Source organism: Aplysia californica, unplaced genomic scaffold (assembly GCF_000002075.1).
Source record: "Aplysia californica isolate F4 #8 unplaced genomic scaffold, AplCal3.0 scaffold01055, whole genome shotgun sequence".
In the NCBI taxonomy this organism is placed as follows: Eukaryota; Metazoa; Mollusca; class Gastropoda; order Aplysiida; family Aplysiidae; genus Aplysia; species Aplysia californica.
The window spans coordinates 91,594-110,442 of NW_004798325.1; the positions used below are offsets into that span (position 1 = coordinate 91,594).

Sequence of the window (18,849 nt, forward strand, 5' to 3'; positions counted from 1 at the left end):
ACACACACACACACCTGTGCTAGACTTTAGGTTTCCAGTAAGTTATGACCTGGGGTATTTAAAAAATTGTGAATTTTATTCACAGAGGGTAGATGAATATGTGAATATGTAATAGTGGCCTTCAGTGGAACTACATCTCGCCTAGATGCTGACATAATAATATGTAGATATCCCACATATATTAGAATTAGAGATGTTAAAATGCATTTAATCTCTTTGCAAAGTCAAAATATCAATTTTTTTCAAATTGAAACTTATATAATTAGTTTTAGGTTGGTTGGCATAGGAAACCTTGTTTTTTAAATGACATTTTGTTACACTACATTGAAATCCTCGCTTGCATAATTGAACATCCAAGAGATTTCTAGTAGTTGTGCTTATCTTCATTTGTGAAGATTTATGATTTTTAAAGACGTAACTTTCTTATTTTACCGTTAAGTTTTCAACACAACTTTTACCCTGTTTACATTTTCCTCTTGAAAGTTGTTTATGATACTTTCAGAATTGAAATATAAATCTGTTTTGTAAGTCTTTTTTTCATGTGTTTTTTTTTTTAAATTTGATATGTTGCATAAATGTATTCATGTATAATGTGTTTTTTACATTCAAAATTTGTACACAGATCTATACATTATTATTATGCAGTTCTTTACCATGAAATATATTTGTCTCTCCCTCTACATTTTCTTTTTGATTGGAATTTACTACAAATGATAGAACTTAAGTGAACAAACTTTATTCAACTTCGTTCGATTCCCAAATTGGGAAGATTTTAATCTAGTGGTTTGGTCTTTCTGCTGGGATGTTGTATCATTCTCAGCCTGGGCTGGCCCAGAAAGCCAGAGTCAAAGCCCACCTCATAAATTATCTATCTAAATTATGTTGATGGGTGCGTCTAAGTGCCTACAGTAGAAAAAAAAATCACTGCAGTGTAGTTGGCCTTAGGGTGACTGGTCCTCTGAACATGCTGATGGTGTTTAGTATCTCTACTGTTGACAATAATTTGAAGAATCCTTCTGTCGTAAGTGATATTTATCAAGTTATGTTTGTGATTACAGTTTGCCCTTCAGTTTCCACCTTTGGTACTTTTCACATGGACTCTATCTCCGTTGTGTGACAAAATAATGTAAAAATCTTAGGCAGGATATTAACAGCAGATTTCAAATGCCATAATCTCTTTGATATTGCATAGAACTACTTTCTTAGGTGGGCTACATGTTATATTCATCGCCATACCTGGTATCTGATTTGAATGTGTCTACTTGTCAAACATTTTTTAAGTTGCTTTTGCTAGCCAGTTGATCCTCCACGTTCTGTTATGTTTTATGTGCTCCATAATTTGGTACTGGAGAGTCTACTCTGGGTCTTTCAGTCAGAAAAGTATATCTTTTGTTTGAATGAAGAGAGGCATTTCAACACATTAACATAAAGAAGTAAGACCTATTATGGGCACACCCCCACCCCCCACCCCCCATCCCCACACACCCCCACCCCCCATCCCCCATCTCCACACTTCCCTGCAAAAGCGCTTCTTGGATACAGACATCTGGCAGATGTCTAAGAAGAGATATTTTAAGAAAAGGCAGTGGATGTTCTTTTTTCATATATACAGGAACACTTTTCTGGGCTACCTCTTGCCTAATGTAAAGGGGCTGGAGGAGACAGACAGGATGTAATCTGGGACCAAAACTGATTGTGTTTTCCTCTGCCATCCTCCAGGTTCATAGTCTAGTTTTGTTTTGCTTCCTTTACATTCCAGTAAATGTAACAGATGGAGATCAGATTTGGCCTTTTGAGACGTCATCGCCTTCTGGGGATGAGAAAATTGTCTTTTACTTTTATTTGCAGTTTTCCTTGGGGTTTTTTTTTCCTGTTAAACTGAAAACCTGAAAAATTAAGGTTGTTTACCTTGACTACCAGATATCTGATAGCTTAGTAGCAGAGTAGTTCACTTGCAGTGAACTTGGTGAGTGGGAACTCTATATATATTTTTTAAATATGTATATATACAGTCATGAAAGTGTCAAAGACAGCCACCCATTGTTAAGGTTGTCGTTGATTGGTGGACGTCTTAGTTAGACAGTCATTATAGTGTAAGAAAAAATATAAGAAGAAAAGTGGGAAGGGGTTGTTTGTACAGATGACTATCTTGGACAAATAGCCATTAGACTTAGAGCAGGTTCGACTGTAGGATGTGGTATTGTGCGATGTTTCCTGGATCCAAAACTGATCATGTTATCCTCTGCTATCCTCCAGGTTCATCATCATACTTTAGTTGTTTCATTGTTTCCTTTTTATTGCAGTGACTACAACTACAACTACAACTCTAGATCTCGAAGAGATTTGGTCTTCTGAGGCGTCATTGCGTTCTGGGGCTGAGACCGTTGGGTTTTCTGTTTGGTTTGTCTATTCCTTGGTCTGCTTTTGCTGTCGAAGCTTGTATAACAGGGCTTGGGAAATTTGACTGCCAGGTACCTAACACAGTTACAGCAGAGTCAATGTTTAGTGTGACTATGACAATATGATGTAAAAATCTTTGGCAAGGTGTGTAACATTTCAAATGCCATAATCTCCTTGGTACTGTTTGTGGTGGAAAGAAGCCTGTACAAATATCGCGATGCCTAATCTTTCAGTTCACGTCTACTATGATGATGATAATAATAATAATAATAATGTGTATAGCTCTTTTCGTCTATGCAGACGTTCAATAGAGCTTAAGATGGTCTCAAGGTTGTCTTTACGCTGCTTCTTTCATGGCATTTTCTTCCTATGTTTGAAGAGTAGATAATAATAGTGTATGACATTTATATATTGCACTCAACCCTGATTTAAAGAGCACATACTACTGTGGGCGCTTCACAATGGAAGTAGCAATACATCAACAGTACGTTTTGTTCTAACTAAAAATTTAGACATACATCAATTGAATCTAAAAACAGAAGAGACTTCAGCTGAGATTCTTGAGAAATGACTAATGAGGGACTGTATTTGGTCGCTTTTAAGGACAAACGGGTTAACCCAAATTTCGGGGGTTTCCAGAAATCTTGACCTACACCAAAAGTGGGCATTGCCCTACCAATAGGAGAAGTTTGGTTTCATTAGTGTGTATATATATATATATGTTTGGTTATAGAAAAAACTCTCCTTGTCTTTTAAAGAAACTGAACAAGGGGCAAAAACTTTACCTTCGATTTTCTCAAAACAGCATTTTTCGGGATAGCCCCCTTGTGCTTAAAAGCGACCATTTATGAGTTTTCATAATATAATAATGAGTAGAGGAAACAGTAACAAGAGATGCCTTGTATTGCTGTGAAAATCATGACTGGGTTGGGGATAGCCCCATCATTGACTTGATCGCGCCCCCCCCCCCACCAACACACACACACTCACACACACTTTCAACCTATCATGACGATATGGTTTCAATGCCACTGACAGATCTTCCTCCCCGTTTCTGCCCATTCTCCGATTCACAACGGTTAGATGAAAGTACAGTCTTCTCCTCCGGAGATGTGCATGGATACCAAAAAAGATAACAGTCATTATTTTCAAATCGCCATGGATAGTCTGCTCCATATGAAGACACAAGCAATATTGTGGCTAGCTCAATTCTTTCTCGAAGTCAGTCAAAAGGTTCTCTTTAATTGTGCTATGCTTGGCCACAACACAACCCACCATAATTTATAATGGGAACCATTGTTCAGCATGTTTGTGTTATTTAATTTCAGAGCAACTCAGTCAGTACAGGTAATTCGTATCGAATGTGTATTAAAACTAATTTTTAAAAATTAAGCTCGTTACCGTAGCTCGGGAAAACATTTTATCGTGGCAAGCAAATGAAAACACTTCACTTTTCACATTGATTGTGTCCCCTTACTTATAAGTTAAATCTTATGTTGTTTAATTCAAAATTACACATGGATGAAGTTGAAATTTGTCAGCAAGACCATTATTAATCATATTACTAATACCAAATTTGGTTGTTGCTGTCTGGAAATGTGTGCAGGCTTTACAACCTTTCAATATTTCTTGCTTTGCCAAATGTGGTCGGGCGTCAGTTCTGTAGGTTTCTAAACTTGACCCTGACCATGGTTGTTCATTCTTTTTTGATGTCTGTACAAAGCTTGCTTTTTTATCACATCAATTATATAATCTATGGTCTCTTGCTTTAGAGATGTGCCTTTACCCAGAATTCATTCCATTCCAATAAAACAGTGCTTTGTGCCCCTTGACAATACCCCCCCCATTATATCTCTCTCACACACGGTTTAATATATTATATTATAATCGACTTTGGACTTGTTCATGTTGTGTCACGGTCAGTGTTTCTCCATTCGTTTTGTTCACCCCAAGAGATTCTTCATCCTGCAGGTTATGAAAAAATGTACTGCGTTTGTGATTTTGCTGTCTTCTTGTTATAGTTAGGCCTATGTATTGTAGGTATAGGTATTTTTAAACACATCGGAGGCAGGACCTATGAATGATTTTGACATTTGTCTGGTGGGTGAAGCCAGGGTGAAGTGGTTGCTCCCAACCATACCAACACTAGGGAAGGAAAGTAGAAGTAGTGACAGTCAGCTCTTAGCTGCTGGCTCACAGAGTTAGGGAGAAAAGCAGAAAGTACATACAGTTTTTTTGCAGAGACTACAGGCAACACATTAACTGTGGTGCAGTTTGTTGACAAACTTGGCTAACTCAAACTGGCAGAAGTCTGGGGTTCCAGTCTACTAAGTGTCAGAATTTTTCCGGCTATTTCTTTGGGTCTGGTGGGGGACGGAGTGCCTTAATTCCATTGATCTATATTGTGTATAGTGCTCATGTTCAATTTTTATTTTGAATGATTCGCATACCAGGTTTTGATTGTACTAATTTGTGTATATATACTTTAAATGGCTCATATGAAAATGTGTTTTATACTAATACTAATAGTTTTTTAAAACAACGAAAATAAACTTTTTGATTGAGATACTTTTGAATCATGTGTCTTTCTGATGGAATGGTATGACTTTTTAAATTGATAAAATCTGGGCAATTTTCTACACAGATCACTGTCATTGCCACCACTTTTCGTTCTACAACTACTTTTAAAAATTGCAGCACTGGTGCGCATTATGGGCGTGCAAATGAAGGGCAAAACACCGGTCTCGCTATAATCATGGGGTCAAGCCGCCTATCCCTCCATTTGGTTCCAAATATAGGTAGTCAAATCATGCGTACAATGGTGAACCAGAACGGAGTGCACAGTCTTTGATATAATACAAGTCTATGAAAAGAGTGGAGAGAAACAAAGATGCGACGTCATTGGTTGAATTTCCTGTATGGTGGAGTCCACCTCTTGCACACTCAACCACACTTTAGCTCTCTTGAAGTAGACAATAGCCTGAGTCCCCTCATACATTTGAATATTTCCCATGAGGCTTTTGTTGTTTATTTTTTAAATGTGGGCTTTTTAATTATGTAGCCTATGTGAGGCATCGTGGTGAAATCAGGCGCTCGTCAAAAGAATGAAATTAAAGAAATTGTCTTTTTTTGCAGATGGCCATTTTTTTTCTTATTTTCTTTTTTTTGTCTTAACACTTTTTATGTCCATTTAAAAACACATTTTTGTGTGGATTTTACTGAAAAACATTGATTAAAGGCACAAAAAAAGTACATGTTCAGTTTTCAAGGACTCTCAGGCCATGGAAGTAACCAAACTTTGGCAGCCATTTTCTCGCTAATTTTACCTCTGAAACCAGGCAACCCTGACCACCTTCAATCGCAAATATTTCTACTTCTATTCAACATACAAGGACATTTCTTTCACCAAAAGAAAGGCAAATGAAGAGGCTTTAAGATGATACAAATAATCCCATAAGTGCAAAAATTGACGAGCTCCTGATTCCACCAGGGTGACACATATGCTCCCATCAACACAGTTTAGAACATTTAGGAGACGGGCTTCGACTCTGCCAGCCAGAATCAACCCTGAGCTCAGAGGGATACATCATCCGTCCCAGCAAACGGGCCGTGTCTGAGACATGGACTGCTATTGACAAGACAAAAATATAGGAAAAAACACAAGGGTGTCATGGAACAGTGACCATATTAGGTAAGAAAACATTCCAAAGACTCGCTGAGGTCACAGGTAAAGAGGTAAGGTTACGCCAAGAATAGACTGGATTTGCTTTTATTCACATAATTCACCATTTCATATTGTACAAGAACAACAATTCATTGTCACATAAAAGTTTTGCCACAGACTTGGACTAAATATGAGAGAAGACACCACTGTCTGATAAATGATCCATCAATACAATGCTTAAATCCCCCACCCCCATCCTAAACATGCCGCCATCTATAAAAAAAACCCTACAAAGTGGTTTATAAATATGAAAGTGGGTGGATGGTGGGTGCTCTGGTGTGGTTTCTCCTTCTTTCCTATCAAACCTCTATCGTCCTTATCTCTCCTCATTTTTTAAATGTTTGTTACTTTCTTGTAACATCTCCAATCTTCGGCACTTAAATGACCTTTTTTTGTATTGTAAGTGCAGTAAAATCTAAATAAATAAGTAACAAAAGCATACAGGAAAAAAACCCTAAGACAGCCAGTAGTCCAGATTCACAATGCAACACGATGAAAAACACTTCAACAATGGGAGAAAGACATGCCCTTCAAGAAGGCACAATTTTAAAAAATAGCAAAGTGAAGTCTCCATCATCGTCTTCAGAAGCTTTTCTGGCCATGAATATAGGCTGGGATTTACCCCCTGGTTTCAGGAAATTTGTGAAGACCCCCTGTCCAGATCCAGTAAAAGTCGTTCATTTGACACTCCACTCAGTCATTAAGTGAAAAATGTTATCAGGACTCAGAACCAGACAAACATGGATCTTCCTCCTCATTTCATTCTCATTCTGTCCTCACTATCAAAGATATCTAAAAAAGAAAAGGTAAAGTAAAGACTGGATTTGCTTTCATTATACATGATTCTCCAATTCATACTCAATGAGAAAAACAATTTGTTGACCTACAAAAGTTCCATCAGGCCAGGAAGAAGACACCACTGTATTAAGATGATCTATTCAATACCTAAATCTTTTCCATCACACTCTAACCCCTGCCCTTTCCTCAATCCAAATTTGCCCCATTCTAAAACCTAAAAAAGACTAGCAAAGCAACGTATAAATATAAAATAAATAGATAACAAGAGATGCATGGAGAAAAAAATATAAATAAACGAGTCATAGCCAACAGCCCAGATTTGCAACGCGATGAAAAGCACTTTGGAAACAAGAGAAGACATGCATGACTAGTGGCTGGCACAGGTCAAGATTCTCCGTTAGCTTGCTTCTCTTCCACAGTCTTGAGGTAGTCTCTGTACTTCTTTTCCTGAGCCTCATACAGCTTGAGCACTTTCTTCATGGCTGACTTGGTGAGTTCCTGGCCCGCTGCATCATGTGTGGGGAGGCCCTGACAGAAAAACACACACACCCATGAATTTTTGCATTTGTGTTGAGTTACTAAACAAAATGACAAGCGGTGGAGTCTGCTTAAACCGAAATCTGCGGGTCCATTAGATTTTTTGTTGCTGTTGGCTTAGAGAGGTCACTCAAAATAGAAAGAAAAAATGCGATCGAGAAGAAGAAGAGAAAGAAAACAATTGGAGACATTATTTCCTTTCAGTTTACTTGACCTGCATGTGAGCCTCGACCAGATTGTCCGAAAATTTTGCGCACACCACACAACCCCCCTCCCCCAAATCCATTCCCCCCATAAGAGCTTTTGAGGGTGTTGTGTCATAAAAGGAAGAACTTCCGTGTAACGAGATACCACCCAAACAAACACAATAAAGAAGAGACCTAACCTTAACCCAAACCCTAACCGTAACTCTACTCCTACTCCTACCTGTATCCTTAAAAGTAGCCCTCTATTCTACTTTGTGTCATAGATCTAGAGGGCGCTCGTATTGAAGTCCTCCTTCATAAAATAACAGCACTTGTAGAGGTACATGATGAGGGCATCAGCCCCTAAAAAAGAACCTGCAATGGTCCTTCGCCTTCAGAAATGTAAATAGCCAGCAGAAGTCCAAAATGAAAAAAACCCAAAAAAAACCCACACCCCAAAACAAACAAGGTCAAGGAGTATTTTATGGCCTACATTGCTATAATGAGGTTTGATACAATAACACAATAGAATTGGAACATATGAATCCTCCATATTGTAATCTAGATAAATCTAGATCTAGATCTAGTAGAACAAGTGAATACGAATAGGCCTGAACGAAATCCGCATCCGAACAGATGGACTCAGCTGAGTCTATCTAATTAGTAATAGTTTACGCACCTGATGAAAAAATATGCTCTTTTATCGATATTAACGTTACAGCACACCCTATAATAGGGTTTGATATAATAGAATAGGAATATGAATCCTCAATGTAGGTCAAAAAGATCTATATATATCTAGACCTAGATCTAGTATAACAAGTGAGTAGGCCTTAATGAATGAATCCACATCTGAACAATCGGTCAACAGATGAAATTCAAAATGGCTGCTTGAGCTCGAAACTGAAAGTAGAGCTAATATAGGTCGTCGTCCTTTTTTTCTATTCGTATTCTACTCAGGTCGGAAACGCCGACGTCGGTACAAAAACGAAAGTGCAGACAAAGCCGACCGGAGAAAAAGGGGGTGCTGGCAATCGGCCAGACTTCACACTTCGCACATTGACAAATACAAGTGGGCCTAGCGACAACATCGGCCGGCTCGCGATTGTCGGATTTCAGCAATTGTCGGCAAACATGCAGGTTTAGTTGACCACTGTTTTCAGATTAACACACGCTGTCACTTTTTCCCCGATTCTGTTACTTTTATTTAGTGTGACTCAGCAGCCCGCCAGAGCTCCCCGGCTCGGGGTCACCGGGTTAATGAGCCCTGAAGCGACTTTGCCAGTGTCGGATAAGAAATTCGCATTTTTGTCTACGTTTGAAACGATATAGCTTCTTTCCCATCCCACACAGCAAACCATAACACTGATATACTAAAAGCTCAATGTCTTGACATTTATTCTGCGTTAGAATGGTTAATTTCTGTTCTTTAGTTTTTTTTCTAGACAGGTGTTTGTAGAGTACTCAATTTGTCCTATTTTAGTCACAAACTTATGAATAAATGATTGTCTATTTAAAAACGGCATGACAGACCTCTCGAAAATCTGTGTTAAACAGACTAGAAATCAGTGCAAGTAGTAATATTCAAGTTATATGAGAAGAAAGATGTACATGTGCATTTTTAAATAATAATAATAATAAATAGCATTTGTATAGCGCATATCCCCGCTAAACAGCAGGCTCTATGCGCTTTACACTATATTAATACCCCAGCAAACCATAGAACACTCTGAAACATTCTCAGCTTCCCGGGAAGCATACAGTGCAAGCAGCTGATTAAGCGTTCAAACACTAACAAACTGACAAGATCTTTCGCTGTCTATAGCCGGGTACCCATTCCCACCTGGGTGAAGTGAGGAAAATTCGAGTAAAGTGCCTTTCCCAAGGACACAACGTCGGGCCCCTGACGGGATTTGAACCCACGACCTTACGGTTGCGAGTCCGAGAGGCTTTTAACTAAAGACACTCAGCATAAGCTCTTGTTTTACCATTAAACATGAGAAAGTCACTGTGCATTTGTTCACGAATCATGCTGTGTCTGTGGCAGTCTGCATACAACTAAAAAAGATATATTACGCGATTTAAAACCCCCCAAAAAACTGTAAATACATGGGTAGAGATAAACTTCTTGTATGGAATAAAAATAATGACAGCTAACACATTCATTCTTAGTTTTTGTGTCGGAAGTATGCGCGCACACTCATGAATGTCAAGAAATTAGATATGGTCAGTTATTGCAAATGGTCATTGAAACGAAAATAAAAGCTGGAAAAGTCTGGTGGTGATTCAGTGTCACTGGAAAGCTAGAAGTTATTCTTAGAACCCAATTACGAGATGACTTATTCAGTCAACTTCCAAAACCTAAATTCAGCTTTTCAAGAAAAGTACAGAATTTCTGGGGTGTAACACCAACAGACACTGTTCGTGTATTGCATTGTAGATGTATTCCGGCACTTAAACCGATTCGTATTACTTCATAGAGAGACTACAGGGTAATTCTATGAACTTTTGAGAAAATATGCGAATATTCACAATTACATTAGACACATAAAGTTGTACTTGGCGAAATTAATTCATAGCGAAATGTGCGCAAGATCGTTAAAGTTGCAAAATTACAGCCTTCTATTATATGCTCAGATATAATCTTTTCTGAGTATCTGCACCAATGTTATGTCATTCATGTTCCAAAAGTTTGACAGTTTTTGTCATGCAGTTTTTTTCATATTGACTTTTTTCATTCACACTTATCAAATTTTTTTTACAATTTAGCATTGCCGACTTCAGTGGGTCTAACGAAACAACCAGACAAGTTACAATGTCAGTTCTTTTTTGAGTCTCAAGAGCAGAAATGCATGCTTTGGTTGCATTAACACTTTCCCTAACACAGACCTGCCCTCGCTGGACCGAGAGCCGCAAAATTTGGCTTGAGTGGCTCGCTATCTATTCCAATCCAGTAATGAAAAGACACGAAATTCTCGGCCCATCCACATTTTCAAATTAATAGAATAGACTTCCTGTTAGCAGATACGAAAGAAAATATAGCACTGAGAGACGAATTTTAGTCATTTCAGCCCTTTTTTTGTCCCCTTCTAAACGTAAAAATGAGAAGAAAAGAACTCTCCTGACTTCAGTATACGTCTCATATTTTCACTTCTCTATTAGGTACACGTACATAACTTTCAGCATTTTTTCGCATTACTTGAGGCAACCTACCTGGGAAGTTTGAATGATGCTGTTGTTGTACTTTTTTTAGAGATGACCTTTCAAAGCTGGAAAATTGTCGATTTCATATGACACCTTCAATATTGCATAATCACTTTTTAAAACCCCAAAGTAATATTATTTAAATAAATCTTCAATATTGTATCGCCAACTGATAGATCATTTTTTAACCTTCAGTTCGATGGGCAAAAAGATATGGTTTGTGTGTGTATAGTTGGATATTTTGACATTTTCCTTTGGTGGGGTAGGGGCGTAAAAATAGGTCAGGGAAAAGCCCTGGGCCAGTGGTGGATTTTGGCCTGGTAGGAAAAGAGTAAAATGATAATTACTATAAATACAAGGATAAACCTGAAACTGTGCGTTGAAAAGTACCAAAAATTAAGTCAGCCCAAAAAAAGCGGCGATAGGGAGCTGACCCAGTAACCCCGATGTGATAAGGCGCTCGGCCGGGAACTCCCCGCTGCAACTAAAATTCCACTGCCAGTGCGTCGTGAACCGTGCTCGGTTTAAATGGACTCCACTGTTTATATACAAAGCACCATAACAACAAATTGGTGTGCAAGAAAGACGAGATAGATTGAAACAACAAGGGAAAGTTTTAAACAAGTGGGATCTGCTGGCAGAACCCTCTAATTACCTAAGCATCATGGGTGCAATCACTTATGACAGCAAATCCCTACAAAAAGCAGCAATGTCAGGGAAATTCAAAGACATTTCATCTGTCACTCTGGCCATTTATTTACCCCCCCCCCCAGGAATTTTAACAAGAAGGGCAATTGTCCCAGCGGTGGGAATAAAGAAGAAGGAAAAAGGAAGGAAAGAAAGACGTTGAAACAGATAAATCAAAGTCAGAGTCACATAGATCAGTCATATACCCTTTGGGGGGGGGGGTCCCCAATCTACAGAACATATATTGAGCACAGATAGACACCTTCTTATCAAAAGCTGAATATTTGTCAGTCTCCTTCCTAAACATCTCCGAAGGTGGAATTCTCTTTTGAGCTTCTTTCGCAGCCTGCAACGAAAGTGAAACACGAAAGCAATTAGTAGTTACCTCTTTGGTGTATGTTAAAAACAGTTCCAGAAACGGGTACCTTTTACTTTCACCATTGACACAACAGTTTTTTTCTACAAAGGGTACACATTCTCAAACATTTAACTCTTGAGATAATGATAATAATATAATGCCATTTCTAACTTGTCGACCATATGAACTTGCACAGACAAAAACATAAAGCTCAAATTTCCAAATTGTTATAAAATCCTTTTCCTGAGTCAGTATTCATCATTATGAAACTAAAACTTTTGCTATGTTTCCTGTTTATTCTCTCTGTCTTTCTCTCTCCATACAAGAACAGCTCGCTCTCTCCTTATCTTTATATGGTTGCTTTTAAGGACAAGCGGGCTAACCTAGATTTCCGGAGTTTCCAGAAATCTTGACCCACACCAAAAGTGGGCAGTGCCCTACCAATAGAAGTTTGGTTTCATTGGCGTGTATATTTGTTTGGTTACAGAGAAAATTCTCCTTGTCTTTTAAAGAAACTGAACAAGGGGCAAAAACTTTACCTTCGATTTTCTCAAAACAGCATTTTGCGGGATAGCCCCCTTGTGCTTAAAAGCGACCATATTCAGTACAATATTTGAGGCATGGTGAAATCAGGCCTTTGTCAAAATAATAAAATCAAAGAAATCCCAACACAGTCACAATGGTCTAGGATGGCCAGCTATTGTAGAGGAGAAAAGTGGTCATCTTACTGCGTATTTATAGAGTGGCTTGGTTTAGCAGGACCGGGTCTTAGCTTATTGAACCTGCTTTGTGTGATGTGCATTGACAATAGTGAGCTACTGTGAGAGAAAAAAAAGAGAGAAAGGGGGAGAGTCAGCAGGGAGGTATGATGAAACGGCCCAATTATTCATTCGTATTGCACAGATCTGTAGGAATTTCTTTATCAAGTTATCAAGTTATCAGCAAATAAAGTTGCAAAACGTATAATAATGAAGGAGAAAAAGAGGATTTGAAATCCTTTGGAAAATAGGAATTCAGCGTTCAACAGAACACTGCAATAGACCTAGAGGATGCTTACAACCGAGTTGATTACGGCAAGCTCATGGATCTCCTGATGGAAATGGATGTTGACCCCTGGTTGATACAATGGATCTCCGAAGCTCTGTTTGAGAGGAAGGTGGTGCTGAGAAGTGGGCGATGGATGTCAGACCCAGTAGTGATAGCCTCAGGACTGCCACAAGGATCAGCATTATCACCGGTTCTGTTCAACATATATACGTCCAAAATTGCTAGGATCGGTGAAAGTGGAGCAGGAAGAATCCTAACATTTGTAGATGATGTGAAGGTCTACGGACAAGGTCGTGATAGGCTAGCGGTTGGACGGATGCTACAGGACAGGCTGAGCAAGGTCGCAGATTGGTGTGAGGAATACAATGCAGTCATCAATCCAGACAAAGCACAGGTCATCTGGTGCTCATTCAACAGCCGTATTGTGAAAGAACCTACGCCTCCAATTGTGTTTGACCACTTTCTCATAGACAGACAGCATGAGCTGAAGTACCTGGGAATCACTCTGGACAGGACACTTTAGTTCCCAAGACATATTGACAATGTTGCTGTCAGGGCTCAGAAGGGCATCAATGTAGTGAAGAACTTGGCTTCAGCGGGAATTCTACAGAGAGTTCTTTTTCTCCTAATGCAGCTGGTGATTCTGTCAGTCATAGACTATGGGCTGGGCATCTTCTTCCTGTCCAAGACTCAGATAAACAGGTTGGAGAGAGTCGAGAATGCAGCTATGAGGGCCGTTCTAGGTTGCACAAAGGACACCCATGTTGTCTGTATGAGATACATCCTTGACCTGGCCAGCATCAGAGTGAGGCATAAGGTGGCACAGACAAAGCAGTTCTTGAATGTTTTGGGAGACCCGAGGCTTCCTTAGCATGACAACCTGGGCAGCATCAAAGTAAACAGGATCTAACGGGGCAGCTCATGGATGGCAGAAGCCGAAGACCCCTTGAGGAAAGTTTGTGGCATCGATGGAATATGCTGTGAAAAGGAAAGGTTTGAACTGAGCCCCGATTGCAAAAGCCTGGCCAACATTCACATCACTATGGGTCGTGAAAGACGGGAATGTGCTGCTGTCATTAACAACAATGATATACGACAGTTAATTGAGGAGCATTCCAAGGGTGAGAAAAGTGGACGGGGTTTTGTGGAGTACAGTGGGAACAAAGAGGTTCATGGCCTGTCAGGGGCCATAGAAAGAACAACTTCAAGCATGAAAATGGAGATTGAGGCCGTAACAAGAGCGCTTGGATTGCTTCATAATACAAGACCAAGAACTACTCATCTCATCATTGTCACGGGCTCCCAGAGCATCTTGCGAAGGGTTGAGAAAGGGCTAATTCGGAGTGAATGGATGAACCCAATACAACATTCATCACTTAGAGCCATCACGTGGATATTCTGTCCTGGGCACTCTGGAGTGAAAGGCAATGAGGAGGCGGAAAGGCTGCTGGCAGTGCCGTGGTTGATGGTGAGGTGAAATTTGACAAAGGAGAAGTGTTGAAGACCCTGGAGAAAACGTTGCGGGATGAAGAAGACAGGGAGACAACAGAACACCACGCAATCATTAGGATGCGGGAAATGGGGATAGAGAGGGGAGAAGGAAGAATGGAACGACTATCTGGAAAGGAAAGACGTCGCCATAATCAGACAGCCACCGGAACAATCAGTATGGATACCTAGCGGGCTTTGGTGCTGGGGGGAACTGAGCACTTATGGATCTGTCCGGTGTGCAATAACTTTGTTGCCCTGGACAGGATGCAGAACAGGATCTGTATTTATACCCCCCAAAAAATCTCTTGTTTTTCTCTCTGTCAGGCCAAATGGATCAAGACAAAATGCAGTATGTCAATCTCACCTGCTCCAATTCCTTTTCCTTTTTCTTTCTCTCCTTTTCTGCTTTCTTCTGTTCTTCTATCTGTCGAAGACAATATAAAAGAACCATTGACAGAACCATTAGACAAGAAAGCCAGCAAGATCTCTGGATATGATTTTACTAGAATTGATGAAAAGTATAACATCACAAGTATAAAGAAAATAAACAACATTATAAACGACCAATCATACCTCCTTTCCACATAAATTGTAAGATCAGGGAGCGGCAGATATGTACCTTTAAAAACTAAGAAAGAAAAATACAAAAGAAGTTTCTTATCATCTAGTATAAAGCTACTGTCAGAATAAACATCAAAGTGTATTGCTTTTTCGAGTAGGTATCTATATATATGTATAACTCTTATAACTCTAAAGGTCTTGTAATTAAATACCTACAAAGGTTTGAATGATGCATCTGATGTGATATGTACATTTGCCAGCTTCACTTTTCTTTTCATATTGAATCTTAATGAGAGTAATATATAATTTAACTTTTATATATACTTGCATGTGCTTTTGCGGTCCTGTATAGCCAAGAAAAATCCTCCCCTAGGATAATAAAGTATTATCTTATCTTTAAAAAATCAAACAGACTCTACAGTGGAAGTACTTAACTGCCTCAAAACGAAGGTGAACCTGAACCTCACTTCAATTTTGCTACTCCACAAACCAATACCACTGAAACAGCTCATCCCTCCCAGTGGTAAAAACCATGAACTGCAAAACTCAGAGAAACTTCTACTCATATTCAAATTTAAAAAAAAAAATTTTTTTTGCTCACATATTCCTGTTTAAAGTCTTAATATTACGAAGTTCCCCATACGGTGTACCTGATACTTACCCGAAGTTTTTCAGCTCTTTCCTTCATTAGAGTGTCCTTGTCAACCAGTTTGATGACTGGTGGTGCCCCCTCATGATCCTCCAGCCGCACACCCAAGGCAGGTAATGTGTCATCCCGAACACGGTCGCATTGTTTCAGAATGTCAGTGGCTGGAGGAAAAAAAAAGTATCCTTTACTTTTCTGAGAGCTAAGCACCCAATTACATATTGAAATCTACTTTGAAGACAGAACAATTGGTCCAGGAGTTACAGAAAAGATGAAGAAAAGAACGAAAATATGAAGACAGAGACGCTACACTGAGGTAAAAACCACACAAATACATCAGGCTATAGATGTTTCTCTGCCATTCCACTTGATGGTCTACTGCGATGATCTGTTCCACCAAAATTTACGCCTGAATGACCCTTAGCCTAACCCAAGCCCGTATAGACAAAGAGGGAAGATATTTATAGTTTTGAGGAATGTAGCAGACTAGTAGACAGTCAAGTTGAACAAGTAGGACGAAACATTGCGGTAGACCATCAAGTTGAACAAGTAGGATAGAAACATTGCGGAAGACCATCAAGTTGAAGACTTGTAAGTGTTCAGGTGGTAGAAGAAGAAGAGAAACATTGCAATTCGTGGTGTAGTGAGTGCTAAATACTGCTTCTTTACCTGCAAGCGCAGAGGGTGTGCTAGAAAAAGGAGTGGACCGCTTGGCAAGCAGTGGGTTAACGATTCATTAACCCTCATCCTGCGGGAGCCGGGTTTATGTCACCCGATAAGCCTATTTCGGCACCTCGCCTACGTTCTGGTCCCGAATCAGTGTATTCCCTGGCTCAGCGCAAGCGCAGCGCACATCCTCTTCCATGTCTTTCGGGTCCCGAGTCGGATCCCCATTCACGCAGGTCAAGTGTGTGAGCGTCAGTCTGCTTGAGTTTGTTTGCGTTTGTGGCTTTCTTCTAGAAACGCCTGCGTTGGTTCGTAATCGAGGCATACGTCTCATTCAAAACATGCCAAGTTGGTAGCTCTAGATGTTCGTCCAATGAAATTATAAAAGAAATTGACCCACTTAGACATGAGGAGCTCGAAAGGATAGTCAGGAAACAAGACTTCCATTTTTCTATACAAAATATTTCAAATGACCTTGATTTTGTATGAAATGATACTACCTGATAAAAAATAAGCTTGTTTGATAGTTTTGAATACCATTGTGCAGGTACAAAGAACAATTTAAGTGTAAAACATTCAGAAATTGACCTAAATTACCCCCTTTCGAACCTCAGGTCATTCATAACAACAAGAGCGTCCAGAAAGATTATTCGAATGGGCGTAACTACTCGTAATGTCTTATCAGCTTGTGAGAGGGGGTTATTCATGTGTTTGCAACACTTTATAAATAGAAAGCTATGAAAGATAGAGTGTTATTTTCATCATCGGTTAACACACTCCCTCGGTATTCACGGCGAAAACACACGTTTCCCGGCACGCGCGCTGTACACCAACAGTACACACTGAGTGACCCCGGTGGCCTGCCCGGCACGTCCGACATAATCGGTTGCTGATAATATACGCATCTGGGCACAGACGCAGGATAAGAGTTAATACCGCCCTTTACAGGCCCAAGGCATACCGCTGATCAACCTGAGTTCAGCACATCAGGCACTGGTGGGACCGCGCGTCATAGATACGGAGAGGCTGCACGACAGGCTAGGCCAAACGATGGGCAGGCAGTATCGTAGTGTCAGAGCAAGCGCCCGATAGGCCCAGATCTAGGCCTTGCGATTCATTACCAAATCGAGAAATGAGCAAATAGGTTGCGGACATCGGATACTGGGGGTTATAGATTCAACATGTGCTCACCATGAGCAATGCTTCTTGAAGATAGACGCACAAGGTACTGGCCGAACTGCACTGTGACACAGACCTCTACTGGAACACTCCGTCCCTTCTAAAACATACAAAAAGCATTGAGCCTGTAACGGTAAGAACGTACCTTGATGAAATTTTAAAAGGTGAGAAATACAATGCCATTACATATACTTCTATGAAGAAACATTTTGCATCACCTCAAAATTCTCCTCAGATAGCATGACATTTTGCAGGAATGAGGGGAAACTTCTCATGCCTGCTTCATATTGCAGTAAAACCTTCAAATCTTGAACAATCTCTCAAATAGAGCTCAAACTAAAATACCTTTGTGTTCTCGCGCAGTCACTCGCACTTGCTCTCTAAAGTCTGCAAAGGCCGACAGGTAGGGCATAACAGCCTCTTCCAACTGTTTGAAAAAGATAAGAATGATAGCTTAACATTCGCAGTGCTTAAAATAGATTCAAGGTCTTATAGCATGAAAAGGAAACCTGGTCTGCCCATCCACCACGTTTTAGTAATCAAGAAATAAAAAATTAATAATACAGCCATGGATAGTCATGTTCCCTGGGGTGTCAACGACAGGGGTTGCATGTTCAAGGATGGATACAACGTAAACAAATGCGTGTAGTTATTGGCTGTAAGCTGTGAGCTTGAATTTGAAGAAAAAAAAAAAAAGAAACGGACGAAACAGCAGTCTAACGCATCACAAGCTTTGATCCTGACTGTGTATGACTACACACCATGGCGCATATTGCAGCTGATACTTTCAAGTTTCAAACAATGATCCTTTTCTGCTTTTTTAATTCTCCCACTGGCCTGGGTCGTCACCCACGAAACAGCAGGAAGAATTTGACACCTTTTCAGACTAATGTTTGCCTTACTCCTGGCTTTGGCAATTATTGTTTTTCTAAGGGCAAATTGATACTGCAGCGACTACAAGGGCTCTGTGCACAGAAGGTGTTGAAGTTTTGACAGCAGCACGTGACATAGTGACAGGGTCAGACTGTTATTCTTCCTTATTCTGAAAGGGTGGGGTTGGGTACGGGTAGCCTAACGGCAATCACTTTGGAAAAAACAGAATCAAAGTGTTACACTGCATTTCTGTAAAACTGTTGGTTTTTTTTAAAATCGTGATGATTCCGCCAAACTGATAATGGTGGGCAGCCCCTAGGAAAAGTTTATAGAAATCACACTCAGACACAGTGGTAAATGAACAATGCAACAAATTTTTTTAAGCAATCTCGTATTGTGTCCATCCTTTACCACCCGCTAGTACTCATAACAAGACCACAGTGTAAAATCAACGACTGAAAATAAACACCATAACAAGGGCCATCTGTATAAG

At 39.9% G+C, this 18,849-nt stretch overlaps 1 protein-coding gene across 2 annotated transcripts in view; it reads right to left on the reverse strand.

Moving 5' to 3' along the window:
• Nucleotides 1-6,528: 6,528 nt before the first annotated feature.
• Nucleotides 6,529-18,849, reverse strand: part of LOC101850049 (cysteine--tRNA ligase, cytoplasmic) — a 45,816-nt gene continuing 33,495 nt past the window's right edge. For both annotated transcript variants that reach the window (XM_005111410.3, XM_013089812.2), the window contains 5 exons: nucleotides 17,829-17,910; nucleotides 15,654-15,802; nucleotides 14,796-14,855; nucleotides 11,798-11,881; nucleotides 6,529-7,450 (listed from right to left, as the gene is read on the reverse strand). In XM_005111410.3, coding sequence (XP_005111467.1) covers nucleotides 7,307-7,450; nucleotides 11,798-11,881; nucleotides 14,796-14,855; nucleotides 15,654-15,802; nucleotides 17,829-17,910 — 519 coding nt within the window. In that variant the 3' untranslated portion in view covers nucleotides 6,529-7,306. The remainder of the gene's footprint in view (nucleotides 7,451-11,797; nucleotides 11,882-14,795; nucleotides 14,856-15,653; nucleotides 15,803-17,828; nucleotides 17,911-18,849) is intronic.